The sequence below is a fragment of the Pseudorasbora parva genome, chromosome 14, assembly GCF_024679245.1.
Source record: "Pseudorasbora parva isolate DD20220531a chromosome 14, ASM2467924v1, whole genome shotgun sequence".
In the NCBI taxonomy this organism is placed as follows: domain Eukaryota; kingdom Metazoa; phylum Chordata; class Actinopteri; order Cypriniformes; family Gobionidae; genus Pseudorasbora; species Pseudorasbora parva.
In genome coordinates, this window is record NC_090185.1 from 21,278,850 (window position 1) to 21,298,472 (window position 19,623).

Here is a 19,623-nt window from a genome sequence, read left to right on the forward strand (position 1 = left end):
TTGACGTTTTGGCGTTAAGAAATTGTCAGAGAAGAAATATTTAGATTAATGAACATTTTTCTGAAACGTAAATTACTCAACTGTAATGACTTGTTTATTAAATTATTATATAAAAAGCAGTATACAGTCGATAATGACTATTGGCACCACAGCCTCGAAGCAACAACACTTGTATTTGCTGTAATATTGCTTAAATAAATTCTACAATGTAATTGAAAACATAATCTAGGTTTTATGATGCATTTGAGACTTTCCAATAACATTTTAGTAGATCTTCTCTGCCTGACATACGATCGCTTCTGACCTTTATAGAGTAGGCTATCCATCATCTGCTTCATCTCAGTGCGCGCGCGTCTCCTCCGGTCTCTCTCTCCACGCGAAGGATGTAACTCCTCCTTTCGCTGTTTCTGTTGTACTGGCATGGGCATTACCACAAGCTTCCGAAATCTAAACATGTAGCCCGACAGATTTAAGGTCTGGAGAACAGGTTTTAAGCCCTTTTGTTGTGGAAATAATCGGATGAGAGATGGTGTGATCGAGCGTTCGTATCCAGACCTCTCTCCAAACATAAAGATATTCAGTGAAGGTAGGATTGGGTTTGTCTTTTCAGGTCCTGGTTCCTGTTCGTTTGTGTTTTATTCTTATTTATTTATTTTTTAAATATCTTAGAATACTCGATAAAAACAGTTCTTCCTAGTTAATTTGATGGAATAATTGTGTGAAGTTTGTATTAATTTATTATTAGGCTACTTTATTTAGGTAAAAATAGCAAATTACACAAATGTGTGTTTTCTATGGTCTTGCCACTGCTCAGTTGGATATTGCTAGACAGAACACAAAACAGCGACATATTTACACATGAATAAGGAAGCATTAAGGAAAAAAACAATTGTTTCATGTCGTCACGGAGCAGGTTGTAACGTGTAACAGTTAAAGTTACATTACAAGTTGATATTTTACTAAATATTCGCTCGCAAAAAGTCGCGTACACATGATGGTAAGTATTCTGGGCCAATTTTTTTTTCTCGTGTTTATAGTGATGGTGATAGTGGTTTTATAGTTAGTATGACATTATCCTGGAAGAACAGCATCTTTTTTTTCCTTTCTTTTTTTTGAACGTTAGAGGGAAAATAATTTTATACAACGGATAGTTCCGGTCCTTGATTCTGATTGGTTGAGCTTGAGTAGCGTACGAAATTGTTGTAAATTAGCCTACGCTACAAACATTCTTCTGACATTGGCAACCATTCCGCTTCTGAAGAACACATTAAGCTACTTGATTAATAGATTCATATTTTTTTTCTCATTAGCATGACTCTCCCATTGCAAACAGAAGTAAATTGATCTGTGTCTGTTTTATTACAGGTCTGTGTTTATTTTATGAAACATTGAATTTGACAGATATGTGGAATAATCCTTTTATATAAGCCTGGTCAACATGGTGTTTGACACTTTTTGCTCCACCTCATGCCTAATAATGCCCTTAGGTGTTCTAATTGCATTGTAAAGGCCCACACCAAGGATAATAACTATAAAGATAACAATAAATATAGTTCTAAAAATTGTTCTTCTCATAAGAATAGCAGGGTTCACACCACTGCTATAACTATAACGGCACAGAGAAATATCGTTCGTTGGAATCACTTTCAGAACGATTTTATCCAGCTGATGAACGACAAAAACATTGACAGCCAATCAGAATCCATCCTGCACTAAAGACCTTGAGCATTTAAAGTGACAGACAAGGGAGCACTCAGAATAAACATAACGATATTGTCTGCTGGTGTGGACGCTAATATGCTCATATTTATAGTTATTTTTATATTTAAAGTTCTTGGTGTGAACAGGCCTTAAACCATGGCTTCTTGCATCTTATTGCTTTTCTATCCCTATAACTCAGACCTTAAACCTAAACTTAATCCTAAATCTGATGTTATTTCAAGGTTCATCATGTCCTACATGTCTGAACCGTAGGGTTTAATCCCTATTTAGATCCCTATATTATATTTTTTTATAATTACATGTCGCATAATTTGGCTGAACATCCCTCTTTGCTCTAATCTCAAAGGAGTCTACTGATTGCATCTCGGCTTTGACCAACCAAAACACAAATGCATTCTGTCAGATAAGATAACCCACGGGAATAAGAGCTTTTCCACCGGGTCGTGTGAGCTCATATATACATGTCCAAAACGGCCCGGTGATGGAGTGCTATTTTGAATTATTGAGCAGTTGTGATTCTGCAAAAACAGTGACTGTCTCATTTGAAAAAGCTGTAGCTGATTACAATGATGCATAATAACTTGTAATCTAAGTTGATTGCTTTACAAGATAACCTGACTCCTTTCAAATTATTTATAAAATGGATAATGAATCATTCTTTAGTTCCAGACTAATTCAGACTGCACACTGATTGTGTACATGTTATGAGGAGTTCATATTTCATTCACGAGTTACATGTGTTGTAGCAAGATATCAGTCTCACAAAGGTCATTGTGCTGGCATACAAACACACTGAGTTGGTTTATGGACTCTAGAGGTTGGAAATTGGTTAATGCGGTGATCTGCTACCCAGCTCTCTGTAGACAGTGCAGTGAAAAGGAATTAAAGTCAGTTCATAATGGAGACAACAACATATATTGAGAGCCAGATATTATACAAACCACCAGATAACTATACTATTTTGAGACAGTCTTGCCTGTAAAATGTGGCGTTTTAAATGTATTTTCTTTTAGATTAAAAATAAAGTATTTAATATTTATATAATATAAAATAAGTATTAAATAAAATGTATGCAATAGATCAACATTAAATAAAAAAATTCTGAAATTAATTATTATTCTGAATATTGTATTAATATTATTAAAATTAAACATTAACATTAATATACCTATGTATTAAATCATATTTATAAAATAGGTCAAAGTTAAATTATGGAGTAATTGGATTAGTTGCATTTCTTCCTATTATTATTATTTATTTATTTATTAAATTAATAATTTAATATTATTAATGACTGAGAAATAAATGTAAATAATTATGAATATTAATGAAAGTATTTAATATTCATAATATACAAATATGTAATATGATCAATAATACATGCTTAATTTATTATACACATTGATGTGAATAATTTTGATGGTTATTAATTAAATGATACATTAAAGCATTTAATATTATTATTTTAAAATAAATAAATATGTACTAGTTAAATAATATTTATAAAATAGATCAAAATTGAATTCCTAAGTGGTTTAGTTGTATTATTCCCATTTGCATTCAGTATGCATATTGCATATTGTATGCATTCCCAATGTAAATTATTATTAAAATAAATTCAATATTGACATATAAATATGAATAATTCGGAAGAAAAATGATACATTAAAGCATTTAATATTAATATATGAATATATAAATATGTATAAAATAATAGATCAAAATTTAAAAAAAAAAATTATAGATCGGTTTAGTTTTTTTGTTTTGTTATTTATTAATTTTTTTAGTTATTCATATTTTTATTAATAATTAATAAATATTATTGAATTATATTAATACATATGAATAATTTAAATAATACATTTCTTTACAGAGTATAGTTTTTCTCCTACAGGGCATGTATTAGGATGATGCAACACAATTTTAATTTTATTTTTGATGCAATAAATTCTTCATTTATTTTCACTATCTGATTTTTTTTTTAAATAATGATTTCACCCTTTTGCTCTTTTTCATGATTTTTCAAACCTACACCCATATTATCATGTACATCACTAATAGCAGCCTACACCGTGTGAAATGAAATACACTTCTGAATGGCACTGTCCCTTATTAAATGCTGAATAAGAGGTCAGTAGTTTGAACCTGTCTGAAATTGGAGCTGCTCTCTAATACAGTTGGGACTGACCTTGGAATGGGACTCTCATATGAAACCTCTATAAATCCTGGAGTTACAGGCATGTGGACCCCCAGGCTACAAGCAGAGGGATATGATGGGATTGTAGAGGACGTATAGACTTGTACAGTATGTGTTCTGACTGTTGAGCACGCCTCTGAGAGGAAGAACAGAATACGGATTGTTACATTATAGGTCACTGTTGAATTTAAACAGCATGCTTATTCTCTAACTGCAATCAAACGTGCCACAACATGCAGAACCGGGCAGATGTATGATGCATGCTCAAGATCATCCAGGTGTCTTTATCAAAGACCATTGAGTTTTAGTTATGTACACACACTATAATGTTTCACATAAACACGTACGTTTGCAGAGGTGCATAGCCAGCTGGAAATAACGATAACAGAATTACATACTTATATTACATTACTTCTTAGTCTGTGAATCACATTTAGTTTCTTCAGCGTATAGTGAACCAACAGATGCATAGCAAAAAACTAAAGGGTTTTTAAGAAAAAAAAAACATTGATTCAGTGGATTTCGCTTATCTATGCCTTGAAACCAGTGTAATTTTAATACTATAATAATTTTATATATATTTATATATATTGAATAGGTTTCTATTTTATTTTTCAGTTTTCATTTTAGTTAATTTTTCTGTTATTTTATGTGCTTTTTAAATTGTTTAATTCCCCTTTCGACAATGCCAAGAGTTAAACGTACACCTGCTATACTTGCATTATTAATTGTTTTGAGAATTTTTGGTTTGCAACAACATTTCCGCTTAGAAAAAATCATTAATCAAATTAGTAAAATCATAGAATTGCATAGAATTTTACATTTTAAAGGCTCCGATATACTTTAAGCAAAATCGAAGAACGAACTGGTGCCAAAAAAACCAAAAGGAAGTTTGTCTGCTGTTTGAGAAACACCAAAGCTCTAGCTGGTAAAGACTTTCGAACTCCCATTGGTCCAGGGTGATGATGTAATTGGTAGGTGTGGCTCTGAGGCTGCGCCTCCTTTGACGTGAAAATCTTCTCCGGTGTATTTCTTCTGGTCAGTCCGTCATGGTCAGACTTCCATGAGTGAAAATGTATTTTGTAAGCATGCAGCACATATTAATACATCCATCTAAACCCTGCTCTCAGCAACGTGAGCGGCATCAGGATGCTGCTAACAGTATTTCAAACTTCTTTTTACCTCTAAGGCCGCTTGTCCACCAAATTGTTTTTATTCAGCTGAATATGCCTCTCTGTGAGCATTTTGGCAGGGCAGCCAAAACACGGTAGGAGCTTGTTTTTCCCCCAGTTTTGCTTATGATACGGAATATCTGTGGAAGTGTTACTAATATCTCATTTCACCACTTTACATATCTTGTTTCTATACTGATTCTATATAAAATTGCAGATACAATGTATAGTATTTGCTTACTCTTTAATTTTGGTCCATTATTATCCAAAATCACCCTCTATACCAATAAAGTCCCAGTGAACTAGAAGTAGCAAGTGAGTTTTCTTCAGTGCTGTGACGTATTTCAAAGTAAAACAGAGTTTTGAATAGAGGGCAGGGTTTAACCTCAGCACTCCTCCTCTCCATCGATCGCTCATAGCAGATGAACGGATGGAGGGGTGTGGTTACACATTTTAAAACCCAAGCCATCAAACTGACCTCATCTGAAAAGGAACACTGTAACCAGAAGTAACTTTTCAGATTTTTATTAAAGATTACCACGGCAAAACATTTTTTTCTTTGAATTAACTTCAATGTTCAATCACAATGTTCAACCTGTAATATGTGCTAACAAAGTAAATAGGATACATTTTTTATTTCACGAGGACTTTAAATAGGGCACTATTTGAGGAGACAGCCCTTTGTAGTGGATTGTTATTGAGTGCACTCATTCAATCCCACATTGCACCACAGTAACGAGTGTACACACATCACCTGTCCCAATTCACTCACTTGTTTTCATTCACTCCTTCAAGTGAACTGTATTAGTGGAGTAAAGGGAATAGTGAATAAAGGGTTTAGGGGGCACTTTCGGATTCAACCACTGATTAGAAGGGTTAGGTGTGTTTATTTGGGGTTGGATCTAAACTCTGCAGGACAATGGCCTTCCAGGACCGAGTTTGGAAACCCCTGGTCATTGTAAATAGTGTAGTGATGAATGAAGCACCACACAGAAGTCACTTTCAAACCAAGCAGTTTTCTGTTGGTAAAACTGGCAAATGTGCATGAAAAACATGCAAATCTGAACCCAATGCGAAATCGGCATAGAAAATGTTTCCCCTTTTGCACCTTGAAGGAATAGTAATTCTAGTAATTCAAAAAATTCTCCCATAATTTACTCACCCTTAAGCCATCCTAAATGTCCTGGCGTTTTCAAACTTTTTAATGACAGTGAATGGTAAGTCCAAAAAAGCACATCCGTCCGTCATGAAAGTCATGTATTCATATACAAGAACTCGACCCTCGTGTACCCATGACCATTGTCGAAAGCCAGAAATTATAATTTAGAATGTTTTAAATAAGGATATTTTTCTTACAAAAACCCTTCACTTTGCTTCACAGGGCATTTATTAACTCATTGTTGTCTGGATTTACTTTTAGGATGGATGGATGGATGGATGGATGGATGGATGGATGGATGGATGGATGGATGGATGGATGGATGGATGTGCTTTTTCAAGCTTCAAAACTCGGGCACTATTCAATTCCATTACAAAGCTGGGAAGAGTTCAAATGTTATGTAATATAACTGACTGTGTTCGGCTGAGAGAAGAATGTCATATATTCCTAGGATGGCTTGGGGGTGAATAAATCATGGGATCATTTTCATTTTAGGTGAACTGTTCCTTTAAGAAGGAGCAGCAGTTGATTATATGAAAAATGTCCATGAAAATCAATGACAAGAAATACCCATCCACACCACAGGTTTGTGAAGTAACAGTATATTAGATTTATTTGATATTTGCTTTGCTCTTTAATCTTTTAAAGCCATGAATGCTTTCCAAAAAATCTATTACAGGAAGCCAAATAAGGTAAATGCCATAAAAAAACACCAGACGAAAAATATGAGATTGGACAGTTTCTTGAAAAGGGAAGCAGCCCAAGCCTTTGACAAGCCCTCTTGAGACACAACATATGAAGGTCTGAGAGGACAGACAGTATGGATGGTGAATATTTTTTTTTTTTAGTTTGGAAAGTAGTTTCAGCATAGTATGTCCTCCTCAATGAGATGCAGTTCACAACATCTGATAAAAAATACTTTTAAAATAATCATAATCATTAAATTAATCTATACAACTGGTATTACTACTACGATTACTAGCATGTAGTTATGTAATTATTATTATTCTGAAGCTTGACTGCCTGTGGTCACTGTATATGGAAAACAGCAGAGTTAACATTCTCCAAAATATCTCTTTTTCTACTCCACAGAAGAAAAAGTCATATAGGTTTTGAACATAAATGTGAATAAATGATGACAGAATTGAATTTATGAGTGAATAAACACATTTTGAAGAACAATGGACTTTCTTTCATGAGACAGTTCATTGGTAGCAAGAAAAAACAACTCTTGCTGTCAACTGAACTAACCGTTATCACTCTCAACAAGACATATCCAAAATATACAGATCATAAAATAAATTCCCTGTTTCTATTGAATATGCTGGGATGTGATCACACTATGACGGTAAATGTCATCTTACAAAACAACCGACAGGAAAACGGGTTAGTGATAGTGGACAAGAAAGGAGAAGGATTGTGGAAAGACAGCATTGAATGAGATATAGACAGGAAGTGAACATGAGGAATCGTCTCTTCATACTGAAGGCAAAAAGAGCAATTGCGTGAAATACTATTGTTAAATTTAGCAAGTTTATAATTTATCTGATAACAATTATGGATACTTTAAATAGAAACTTCAACAACTTTATTAGATAAAAAGAATTTTTGTTGAAGAAGCCCAAACTCTTCCCATTCTATATCACTAAATATGTTATTCACGAATGTCTTTAACATCAACCCGGCCTGACCAATGGCATCACTTTGTGGAAGACCGGGCAGCTGGGCGGTGGCACGATTCTCTCATGCCATGCTTACACCAGCTTTTGCACAGAAAGGCGGCATATTAAATCAAAAGGCCTTGATAGAAACCCCTCATTTCCACAAGCATACTCTGCTCTGATTGGTCAGAAGGCCCAGTCTGTTGTGATAGGTCTACTCTGCTCTGATTGGTCAGAAGGCCCAGTCTGTTGCGATTGGTCTACTCTGGTCTTCATATCAGTTCCAGCGTTAGTCCTCATCGCAGCATGTAAAGTGAATTTGGAGAGCTGAAAACAGCATCTTCTCGACATGTTGACATTTTGACCCACTTCCAGTTTGAAGGCAGGTCAAAGTCGATGTTTGCAGATAGACTGGCATTATAAAAAAGGGGTTAGGAGACAATAACTCTATTTATCATATACTTTGATCGTTTAAACTTTGCAAATTGGACACTTTTAAAATCACAAACAGCTATATTATACTCTACATGAAGGGTAATATTTAAAAAAAGCATAATGGGTCATTTTAAATAGCCTAATGTGTTTTTTTTTCAGGTTACTATTTCAGGTCAATAGGAGGACATTACATTCTGGGACACATTACCACAGTGTATCTCTAAGCTTAATGCTGGAGAGAATTCATATTCAGGAACTTTTAAAAATGTCTAATTATCCATATTAACAAGTATAATATTATTATAATACATATTTCATATTATTATTTTGAATAATGACACAAACTGCTGCCTTCTTATAGAGTTTCTAGATTCATCCTTGACTTCTCCAGATTAATTGCACTACTAAACTGTCAAACTTTATGGGTTATTGTATGCACAGAAGTGCAGCAGTGTATAATGATTCATAAAGTGCTCATTAATAGTTTAGCATCTTCGTAGGTGGGTCCGAATACTGATGCATGCGTTTTGCATGTCTAATCCCTTCAGTGTTCTTGTTGCTGTATAATCTGACCCGAAGCGGCCCGTATCCCGACTGCTGTTCGTTCACGCGGTGTGAGTGGAATTGCTAAAAGATGCACCACGTTTGTCTTTTATTGGAGCTGGATTTATGGGCTGGAGGTCAAGAGTTGCTCACAATTTATTTTCATCACCAAGTTATTTTTTATAGCTTGTGCTTTTTGCATCAGGCTAATGAAATACTATATATTACTGAAAAAGCTACTTTTACACATTCTTTTAGCAGATGCTTTTATCCACATGCAATTTATTGAAAATTGCGAAGAGAACTACACAACAAGAAAGCAGTTTTGAGAATTTGTATTTATTTTGAGCATAATATTTTGCTTTATCAATGAGTGATTTATCAATTTAAGAAAATAATTTTTTGTAAGATTTCGGATATGTTTTTTGTTTTAAAAAAATCATTGGTTTATATATGTATATTTTATAATATATACATTTATTTATATTAATGTAGTGCTGTCAAATCGATTAATCGCGATTAATTGCATCGGAAATAAAAGTTTGTCTTTACATAATATATGTGTGTATGGTGTATAATTATACATATATATATATATATATATATATATATATATATATATATATATATATATATATATATATATATATATACAGGTCCTTCTAAAAGAAATAGCATATTGTGATAAAGTTCATTATTTTCCATAATATAATGATAAAAATTTAACTTTCATTTATTCATTGACACCAACTGAAATATTTCAGGTCTTTTATTGTTTTAATACTGATGATTTTGGCATACAGCTCATGAAAACCCCAAATTCCTATCTAAAAAAGCTAGCATATTTCATCCGACCAATAAAAGAAAAGTGTTTTTAATAAAAAAAAATTCAACCTTCAAATAATTATGTTCAGTTATGCACTCAATACTTGGTCGGGAATCCTTTTGCAGAAATGACTGCTTCAATGTGGCGTGGCATTGAGGCGATCAGCCTGTGGCACTGCTGAGGTGTTTATGGAGGCCCAGGATGCTTCGATAGCGGCCTTTAGCTCATCCAGAGTGTTGGGTCTTGCATCTCTCAACTTTCTCTTCACAATATCCCACAGGTTCTCTATGGGGTTCAGGTCAGGAGTATTGGCAGGCCAATTGAGCACAGTAATACCATGGTCAGTAAACCATTTACCAGTGGTTTTGGCACTGTGAGCAGGTGCCAGGTCGTGCTGAAAAACCAAATCTTCATCTCCATAAAGCTTTTCAGCAGATGGAAGCATGAAGTGCTCAAAAATCTCCTGATAGCTAGCTGCATTGACCCTGCCCTTGATAAAACACAGTGGACCAACACCAGCAGCTGACATGGCACCCCAGACCATCACTGACTGTGGATTCTTGACACTGGACTTTTGGGATTTCCTTCTCCCCAGTCTTCCTCCAGACTCTGGCACCTTGATTTCCGAATGACATGCAAAATTTGCTTTCATCCGAAAAAAGTACTTTGGACCACTGAGCAACAGTCCAGTGCTGCTTCTCTGTAGACCAAAAGTGTCTTGACCTGGGGAATGCGGCACCTGTAGCCCATTTCCTGCACACGCCTGTGCACGATGGCTCTGGATGTTTCTACTCCAGACTCAGTCCACTGCTTCCGTGAGTCCCCCAAGGTCTGGAATCGGTCCTTCTCCACAATCTTCCTCAGGGTCCGGTCACCTCTTCTCGTTGTGCAGCGTTTTTTGCCACACTTTTTCCTTCCCACTGAGGTGCCTTGATACAGCACTCTGGGAACAGCCTATTCGTTCAGAAATTTCTTTCTGTGTCTTACCCTCTCGCTTGAGGGTGTCAATGATGGCCTTCTGGACAGCAGTCAGGTCGGCAGTCTTACCCATGATTGCGGTCTTGAGTAATGAACCAGGCTGGGAGTTTTTAAAAGCCTCAGGAATCTTTTGCAGGTGTTTAGAGTTAATTAGTTGATTCAGATGATTAGGTTAATAGCTCGTTTAGAAACCCTTTTCATGATATGCTAATTTTTTGAGATAGGATTTTTGGGTTTTCATGAGCTGTATGCCAAAATCATCAGTATTAAAACAATAAAAGACCTGAAATATTTTAGTTGGTGTGCAATGAATCTAAAATATATGAAATTTTTATTTTTATCATTACATTATGGAAAATAATGAACTTTATCACAATATGCAAATTTTTTTGAGAAGGACCTGTGTGTGTGTGTGTATATATATATATATATATAATATATATATAATTGTATATTTATATAATTTATATTGTATATCAATACAAATATATATATATATATATATATATATATATATATATATATATATATATATATATATATATATATATATGAGGAAGATAAGTATTTGAACACCCTGCTATTTTGCAAGTATATATATATATATATATATATATATATATATATATATATATATATATATATATATATATATATATAATATTTGTATTGATATACAATATAAATTATATAAATATACAATTATATGCAAATACACACACACACACACACACACAAACTTTTATGTTGGCGGTTTGACAGCAGTGAAACAGCGAAACTTTATTTTACATTTTTTATATTTCCATAAAAGTCTTTTATAGCCTATTATACTTTATATTTGATTTGATTTATATCAATATAGTAAAACGTTAGATTGAGGAATAGGCTTTAAATTTAATTTTTTTATTTTAAATTGGTTCTTGATGCATAGATTTTTTTATAACAGCAGCGAAAATTGTAAATTATATTTTAAATATATAAAAAATGCCTTTATATTTTGTTTTCGCCTATTTTATTTAATACATTTGGATATATTATCATTATGTGACCTTGTATGGAAAGGCTAGTTAAGATCGGTCGAGATGTAATTTGCTTTCTTTTACTGTCTATGGTAATTTCCCACGCTGGCACGAGCGGATGTGTCTGGGCATGTACGCGATGGGTGTGGCTCTCGCGCTCTCTAACCACGAGAGAGGAGCAGGTGTGTCTGGTGGTTCTCTTCTCAGTCCCGACTGCATGATTGCCTTTCATCAGTCCAGATCCTTAATTAAATCTGCAGTGCTGGTCAAACTCAATCCTGCTTGACCCAACACTTCCTCTGTCAGCATGTGCTTAATGAAACTGACAGTCTCTTACTGACTGAACACTGAACATGGCACTTCATACACTATGTTGGCTCTATGGAAAGTTTTGTTTTGCAGCGCCATCTTGCGGACAATCTGACATTGCACACAAAGTAATATCCCTCAAAGTGGTCATCTGGCCTGTTTGCTTGTACAGTTGGCCTGAAATTCACTCTGTGTCTGATTGCATCTAGAGTTTAATGGAGATCCGGTCGGATGACAGCTGGAACTGTGGTTATAACCGGAGGAATTCTCGCAACGGTGATACTCTTGTGTATCATTGTCGTGCTGTGTTACTGTCGCCTTCAGGTGAGTGCGTGATACCTACCTGTGCTTTCAACGCATAAGGCAATATATACAGTTAATAATGAAATTATATATCTTCTATGCATGTCTTAGACCTTAAAGATGTGATGAATAGACTGCTCTTTATTATCACTGAAAATAATCTTATTTACTTTTAATTACATTACATTTTATGTACATTTTTATGTATGTTTTGATGGATTGCATTTTGTTTAGTTGTTTTTTGGTAGATTTGAGTGAATTTTGTTAATTAATTTATTAATTTTATTTTTAAACGTTATTATTGTAACTATAGTGAAACAGTAGGATGCAGAATTATTTCATTTTGTATTTTTGTTTTGCTTTGATAGATTTTAATGATTTTATATTTATATGATAACATTAGTGCAATGGTAAAATGCTGATTTTTACATTTAATTAAATTGTATATTTTCATTTAAAAAATTAGTTTTGGCAGATTTAAATTAATTTTAAATGAATTGTAATAATGCATTTGTTTTATTTTTTAAAAACACTGAATAGTTGGGTTTTTATTTTATTTTGATAGATTGATAGATTTAATTATTTTTTTCTTATTTATAATTTATTAGTTTTTATTTATAACAATAACAACAGAGTATGATGTAGATTCTTTATAAACTTGATTTAATTTTTATTTATAACAATAACGATTGTGGAACAGTAGGATGTGGAGATTTATTTTAATTAATTGTATATTATTTTTAGTTTTGATATATTTAAATGAATTATATTAATTATATAATTAATTATCAGTGAAATAATTGTCTTTTTTATATTTTATTTGATTTTAGATTTGATTTTATAGATTTTAATGTAAATTGATACAATATAGGTTTTGGTGGCACTGAATGGAAAAGTTTGTGCTTCTATATAATAAACCAGCAATTGTGATATATTTTTTTCTTTTCTTTCTGTAAACCTGACTCTCTTATTGACTGTCTTCTTCTAGTATTATTGCTGTAAGAAGAATGAATCCGATCCAGATGCTGATTGCCCACAAGCCCAGTTTGCCTGCAACGCATGCAGCCCATCCCGGCTGGACGGGGTCGCTTTGACCCCAATCTCCCTGTCACCAGAGCCTACGCCTCCGCAGAGCTTCTGCCCCACCTGCTCCCCATACAGCTCTCCATTTTACATCCGCACCATGGACGAAACGCGGAACGGGGGCGAACGGATCACTTATGTGCCGTTCCACTATGACAGCCCATCCCTGTCTCTCACCCTTCCCTCATTACACAGCGCCTCATTGAGCTCTCGAAGCCGACCGGACCCCTGCTCCAACACACGTGCCATAAGCACTGATGTCTGATCAGTGACGTCCACCACAATCACCCCTAATGTTTCCTCTGTGGGCCTGAGCGGTACAGACAGAACAGAGTGAATGGGGCCCGAAGGACAGCACCTACTCCGTTTTTATATTGTATCTAGCAGTAAATTGAAATCAATAATCCTATATAATGTTTTATAGAAATTGATACAAATGCGTTCTTCCTGAATTTATATGACGAGGGCAAGTTCACCTAAAAATGAAAAATCTATAATTTACTCAACCTCACGTTTTTCCAAACCTGTATGAGGTTCTGAAGCCAAACATTTTCCCCATTAACTTCCATAGTATGGAAAAACCTACTCTGCAAGTCAGTCGGGCACAAGATCTGTTTCGTTACCAGCATTCTTCAAAATATCTTCTTTTGTGTTCAACAGAAGGAATACATTTATACAAGTTTGGAACAACTTGGTTATGTAAATGATAATCGAATACATTTTTTTGGGTCAACTATCCCTTTAACACTGAAAAATATTTTATAAATCTGTACTTTGTCTTGTTTTCAAATAAATAGAAATGAAAACAGAATTAAATAATAAAATAACTAACAAATTAAAGTAAACATCAAAATACAAACCTGATTCCAAAAAATTTGGGACACTGTACAAATTGTGATTAAAAACAGAATGCAATGTGGATGTTTCAAATTTCATTATTTTATTCAGAATAAATATATACAACGTAGATGACATATCAAATGTTTACATTGAGAATATGTATCATTTTAAGGGAAAAATAAGTTGATTTTTAAATTTCATGGCATCAACACATCTCAAAAAAGTTGGGACAAGGCCATGTTTAGCACTGTGTGGCATCTTTTCTTCATTTTATAACAGTCTGCAAACGTCTGGAGACTGAGGAGACAAGTTGCTCAAGTTTAGGAATAGGAATGTTGTCCCATTCTTGTCTAATACAGGCTTCTAGTTGCTCAACTGTCTTAGGTCTTCTTTGTCGCATCTTCCTCTTTATGATGCACCAAATGTTTTCTATGGGTGAAAGACCTGGACTGTAGGCTGGCCATTTCAGTTTTCGGATCTTTCTTCTACACAGCCATGATGTTGTAATTGATGCAGTATGTGTTTTGGCATTGTTATGTTGGAAAATGCAAGGTCCTCTCTGAAAGAGCTGACATCTGGATGGGAGCATATGTTGTTCTAGAACTTATAGAAGATATACCTTTCAGCATTGATGGTGCCTTTCCAGATGTGTAAGCTGCTAATGCCACACACACTCATGCAACCCCATACCATCAGAGATGCAGGCTTCTGAACTGAGCGCTGATAACAACTTGGGTTGTCCTTGTCCTCTTTAGTCCGGATGACATGGCGTTCCAGTTTTCCAAAAAGAACTTCAAATTTTGATTCGTCTGACCACAGAACAGTTTTCCACTTTGCCACAGTCCATTTTAAATAAGCCTTGGCCCAGAGAAAATGCCTGTGCTTCTGGATCATGTTTAGATATGGCTTCTTTTTGACCTATAGAGTTTTAGCCGGCAATGGCGAATGGCACGGTGGATTGTGTCCACCGACAATGTTTTCTGGAAGTATTCCTGAGCCCATGTTGTGTTTTCCATTACAGTAACATTCCTGTATGTGATGCAGTGCCGTCTGAGGGCCCGAAGATCACAGGCATCCAGTATAGTTTTCCGACCTTGACCCTTGCGCACAGAGATTGTTCCAGATTCTCTGAATCTTTGGATGAAATTATTGCATTTCTTTTTTTATTCACAATTTGTAGTGTCCCAACTTTTTTGCAGTCGGGTTTATAATAAAAAGAAAAGAAAAAAAAGAACAAATATTCTCTGAAGAACATCTTTTGCTGCTTTTAATTGTGTTTAAATGTTTTTACTCGAAATCAAGACAAACAAAAATATTGTTTTGCAGTGGAAGGTAAGGGCTCCTAGTTTTCTAAGCGGCCTTCAACACCTGTCTGAGCCTTTTAATTTAAGGCCTTTCAGAAATGTTGATATTTTGGGCTTCCTGTAATGGGTAATGTATGAGGGCTATCCATCTTACTATGCCACAGTAAAACGTTATTTTATCAACGTTTAAATCTTTTTTTTTTTTTATTATTATTATTATTATTATTTGCAATGCCACTTGGTGGCGCTAGAGGTGCAGAAATTCACCTTTAACTAACAGATTTTCTTAGGGTTCTCTATGCAAGTTCAATTTAACAACATACTGTAGAGGGTTTTGAGTGTCTGTTTAGTCCACAACAAGATGTTTGACATAATTTACTGATTTTATCATACACTTTTCTTTCTATGACATGCAAAAGCTGAATATGTAAAATTGTTTATATAAATGTATTGTGTATTTATTTGTGAACTTGATTTCACCAAACTTTCATTTAGTCAATCATTGACCCAGGGTTTATTCCACTTTTTATGTAAGTTTGTGATGCTTGGTCATAATTTTATCTGTCAATATTGACAGCTTTGGATGTGATGATGATGTTAGAAATGTTGATTTTCTATGTTTAGGTAATTTTTTTTTTTTAAACTAATGTCTTTAGATTATTTAGAACATAAGCAATGTTTTACAGATGAACCAGTGAGCAAATAAATAAAAAATACATTACTCTGTGCAGTGCAAATCATTTATTTATTAGAATTTGTTATATTGACATTTATTAGAATTTTGCCTTAAGGTGCACAATGTAAAAAAAACCTGTAAAATATCCAATAACCACTATACCAGTGTTATATATTTTGTTCAATTGAGTACTTACAATATCCCAAATGTTTCCAACTATTTGTAAATCATGAGAAAATTGCTATTTTAACCAATGAACCAGGACGTGTAAGTGAGTCGCCTGTCAATTGCATCATATCTGCGTTACCCTCTGTTTCTGGTTTTATTTTGCAGAAACGCTTTTACTCTTACTGCAGTGTGCAACAAGTGTCACAGCAGCCACCGAGCGAACGCACAGAGTAACATCATATCATTTTTCAACACACTCAGAAATATCTTGATAAACAGATCTGCGTTATCTAATACTCACGACTGGAAAATCGTAAACAGTGGCTGTGGCATAATAAAAGTCCTGCTGCTTACGAGGAGTGTGTTGTTCATCTCATTAACAATCACTCCAGCTACTCAGCTCCCTCAACACTCGGGTTTGCTCTGCTTCACACTACAGTAACGTTAGTATTCACATTCCATGAACATGATTTCTGCCTGAGAACTATTCCGGTTTTGTCCCACCAGCTGTGAGATGAAGACCAAATGTCCAAAGATTCTAAACTCAAACTCAGCATCACGAAACCACACCTTTGTTTTGAATAGGTGACGTCTAGCGGACGGAAGTTACATGGTGCACCTTTAATATTATTTTCTGTTGTCCATTTTTTGTAATTCATTTTATTTATTGAATTAGCAGTATAAATTAAATGTAATACGATTATCACACACACACACACACACACACACACACACACACACACACACACACACACACACACACACACACACACACACACACACACACACACACACACACACACACACACACACACACACACAATTATTACTAAAAAAAATAAACCTAGTAGTAATCCAACAGCAGGAGCTCAGTCACCTGAGGCGCTGCTAACGCAGTCGTTTGAGGCGGTGGGCGTGGCTCTTTCCAGCGGCGGTGATGACGTCGCCTGCGCCATGTGAATGCGGCGCGAGCTCTGATGAGGTTTGCGGATGTTTCTGCGTGTGCACGCGCGTCGCTCAGCTGACAGACTCCCAGCAAGTAAGTTGATTTTTACCCTCTCAGGAAACTCACAACAAACACAAAAAATGACATAAAACGTCCGCGTTGACATCGCACACGCTTTCGGGGTCAATTGATACTGAGCGTGGCTGTGTTTAAAAGCTTTTGAGGGTCATAAGCACATGTTTTGAAGTTAAAGGGACAGAAAAATGAGCTAATTGTTGTTTAGCAGTGGCTAGCTGGCTAACTGACTAGCTTCAGTTTAGTTAGGCTGCTTCTCATTGGCACCACACAATTGTTTAGGATTTCAACCTGCTGTTATGAGGCGTTTTGTTGTGTGTTTGTGTGGCATGAATAACATTATGAGCAGTACAACATGTTTTTTATTCACCCTTATGTTTGTGTGTTTTAAGGCGTTTCCTGTCTTTTATTTTGAATCCCTGTTTAGATTGCTTGATAATATTTTCACCGTTTTACGCGTTTATTTGTGTGTTATGTATCCTAAATAGCTGGATATGTCAGCTGAGTAAAACTGTTTTTGTTTTGTTGGACTGTATACTGACATAATTTCTTAATACAAATTTAAATATGTCATTCTGCATGTGCATTTTTGATATAAGTTTAGAGTAAAATATGTTACCATTAATTGGGTAGATGGTGTGTGTGTATCTATATGGCTCAATGACATGACATTGATATTTAAGTGTACTGTTTGTTTTAAAGATTATTTGATAAATTCATGAGATATATAACTTTAATTTATAACCCCTATTTAGTTTGACTTCATTTTTAGTACATTTAAATAAGAAATATTATTTTATGTTTTGTTATCTTAAACCCCCAAAATGTCAGGTGGTGCAACTGTCTGAAAAATATCCAAATATAATCCAAATATATGGCATCATTTTAGGTTTGAAACCTTTCATATAAACACATTTTTATAAATGCCAGTAGATTTAAAGGTGGGGTAATTGATATCTGGTAACCGTTGTTGATATTTCAAATCATAAAAAACAAACACGCTCCTACCCCCAAAAAGAGTCTCTGCCCTATTTTTATAGCTCCGCCTCACACATACGTAACCCAGGCAACGACTACGGCAGAATCTCTGTGTAACTAATCCAGTTCGAATATTCAATGAAAAAGTGTCACCTTCTATCACAAAAACACAAACCGTTCTCATGAACAACTCTATAGTACACGAGCCGACAGTCCAACTAACGGCATAATACAATTATGACCGGATAAGGGTTATATAGATCATGAAAAGAGGAAACAAACATACATTAGGAGTAATGTTATAGTATTTTACTTGTCGGACACATTTTGACATTTCACATTTTGAAGCACACAGTGAGGAGATTTAGATGCTTCATACGGTGCGGAAATGAACCGGTCTTTATCATCGCTGAAGTGAGCCACAATACGATCGCAAATGGACAAACAAGCGAACATGACACGAGCATATTCGAGCAAAAGCAGCATATATTAGGCTAGTTCTCAGCTAATGTCCGTCGTGTGTGACTCGTGTGTTTTGAATAATGACATGCACAGAGTGAGAGCGAGCGCTCTTCTCACCATCAATAGTAGACACGCCCCTTACCTGCTGATTGGCTACAAGTTTGTTATTCCACTCGGCCCGAGTCCTTTTTCTAAAAAGAACTTTTTTCCAACATTTTGTATGTCAGGGTGGCACAACTGCAAACGTTGCTCTTTTAACAATCTTTTTAACAATAACACTAAACAAACACGATAATGCTTGTGCCAGAGTAAAACGGTTTATAGTAGATCTCTCTTAGATACTGGGAAAAACTGCTCATAGTATATTACTATTTGGTTGTATCGCCTGACATAAAAAAATAAAAAAACCTGTCAAAAAATTAACACTTTAAACCCATCATTGTTCATGACATGACAATGTGCAGTACATCAGTATGTATTGATCCCAGTGAACTGGAAGTTATGAGTGAGTTTTCTTCAGTGCCGTGATGTATTTCCAACTGTAATGGAATATTGAACAGAGGGCAGGGTTTAACCTCAGCGCTCCTGGTCTCCATCATTCGCTCATAGCAGACTAACGGCTGGAGGGGAGTGGTTACGCATTTTCCCCCATCTAGCGGTGTAAAGGTATATGACCATCCAGTGAATAATAGTTTCTATTCCTCTCAATTCTAATTTAGTTTTAACTCCTACGGTGGCCAATATAGTCCAAGATTAACATGGCAATC

The 19,623-nt window shown here is 34.9% G+C and overlaps 2 protein-coding genes across 4 annotated transcripts in view; both read left to right on the forward strand.

Moving 5' to 3' along the window:
• The first annotated feature begins 415 nt into the window (after positions 1 to 415).
• fam163ab (family with sequence similarity 163 member Ab) lies at positions 416 to 16,346 on the forward strand. 3 transcript variants are annotated; one of them, XM_067415859.1, is made up of 3 exons: positions 416 to 586; positions 12,231 to 12,345; positions 13,313 to 16,346. In XM_067415859.1, exons 2-3 carry the CDS (start codon positions 12,253 to 12,255, stop codon positions 13,670 to 13,672), a joined length of 453 nt encoding a protein of 150 aa, XP_067271960.1. In that variant the 5' UTR covers positions 416 to 586; positions 12,231 to 12,252; the 3' UTR covers positions 13,673 to 16,346. The 3 variants fall into 3 exon arrangements, with proteins under 3 accessions (XP_067271960.1, XP_067271962.1, XP_067271961.1); XM_067415861.1 differs by lacking the exon at positions 416 to 586 and adding an exon at positions 11,865 to 11,894; XM_067415860.1 differs by lacking the exon at positions 416 to 586 and adding an exon at positions 11,907 to 12,149.
• Positions 16,347 to 17,288: 942 nt separating this feature from the next.
• rabgap1l (RAB GTPase activating protein 1-like) overlaps positions 17,289 to 19,623 on the forward strand; it is a 99,751-nt gene continuing 97,416 nt past the window's right edge. Inside the window, exon 1 of the mRNA XM_067415858.1 lies at positions 17,289 to 17,434. The gene's annotated coding sequence lies outside the window, so the exon portion shown is untranslated. The remainder of the gene's footprint in view (positions 17,435 to 19,623) is intronic.

Excerpts from the sequence above, each read along its gene's own strand:
- fam163ab (XM_067415859.1), top strand. The coding sequence starts at position 12,253 with ATGACAGCTGGAACTGTGGTTATAACCGGAGGAATTCTCGCAACGGTG. Across the intron at positions 12,346-13,312 it reads TGTGTTACTGTCGCCTTCAG|TATTATTGCTGTAAGAAGAA; the intron begins GTGAGTGCGTGA and ends GTCTTCTTCTAG.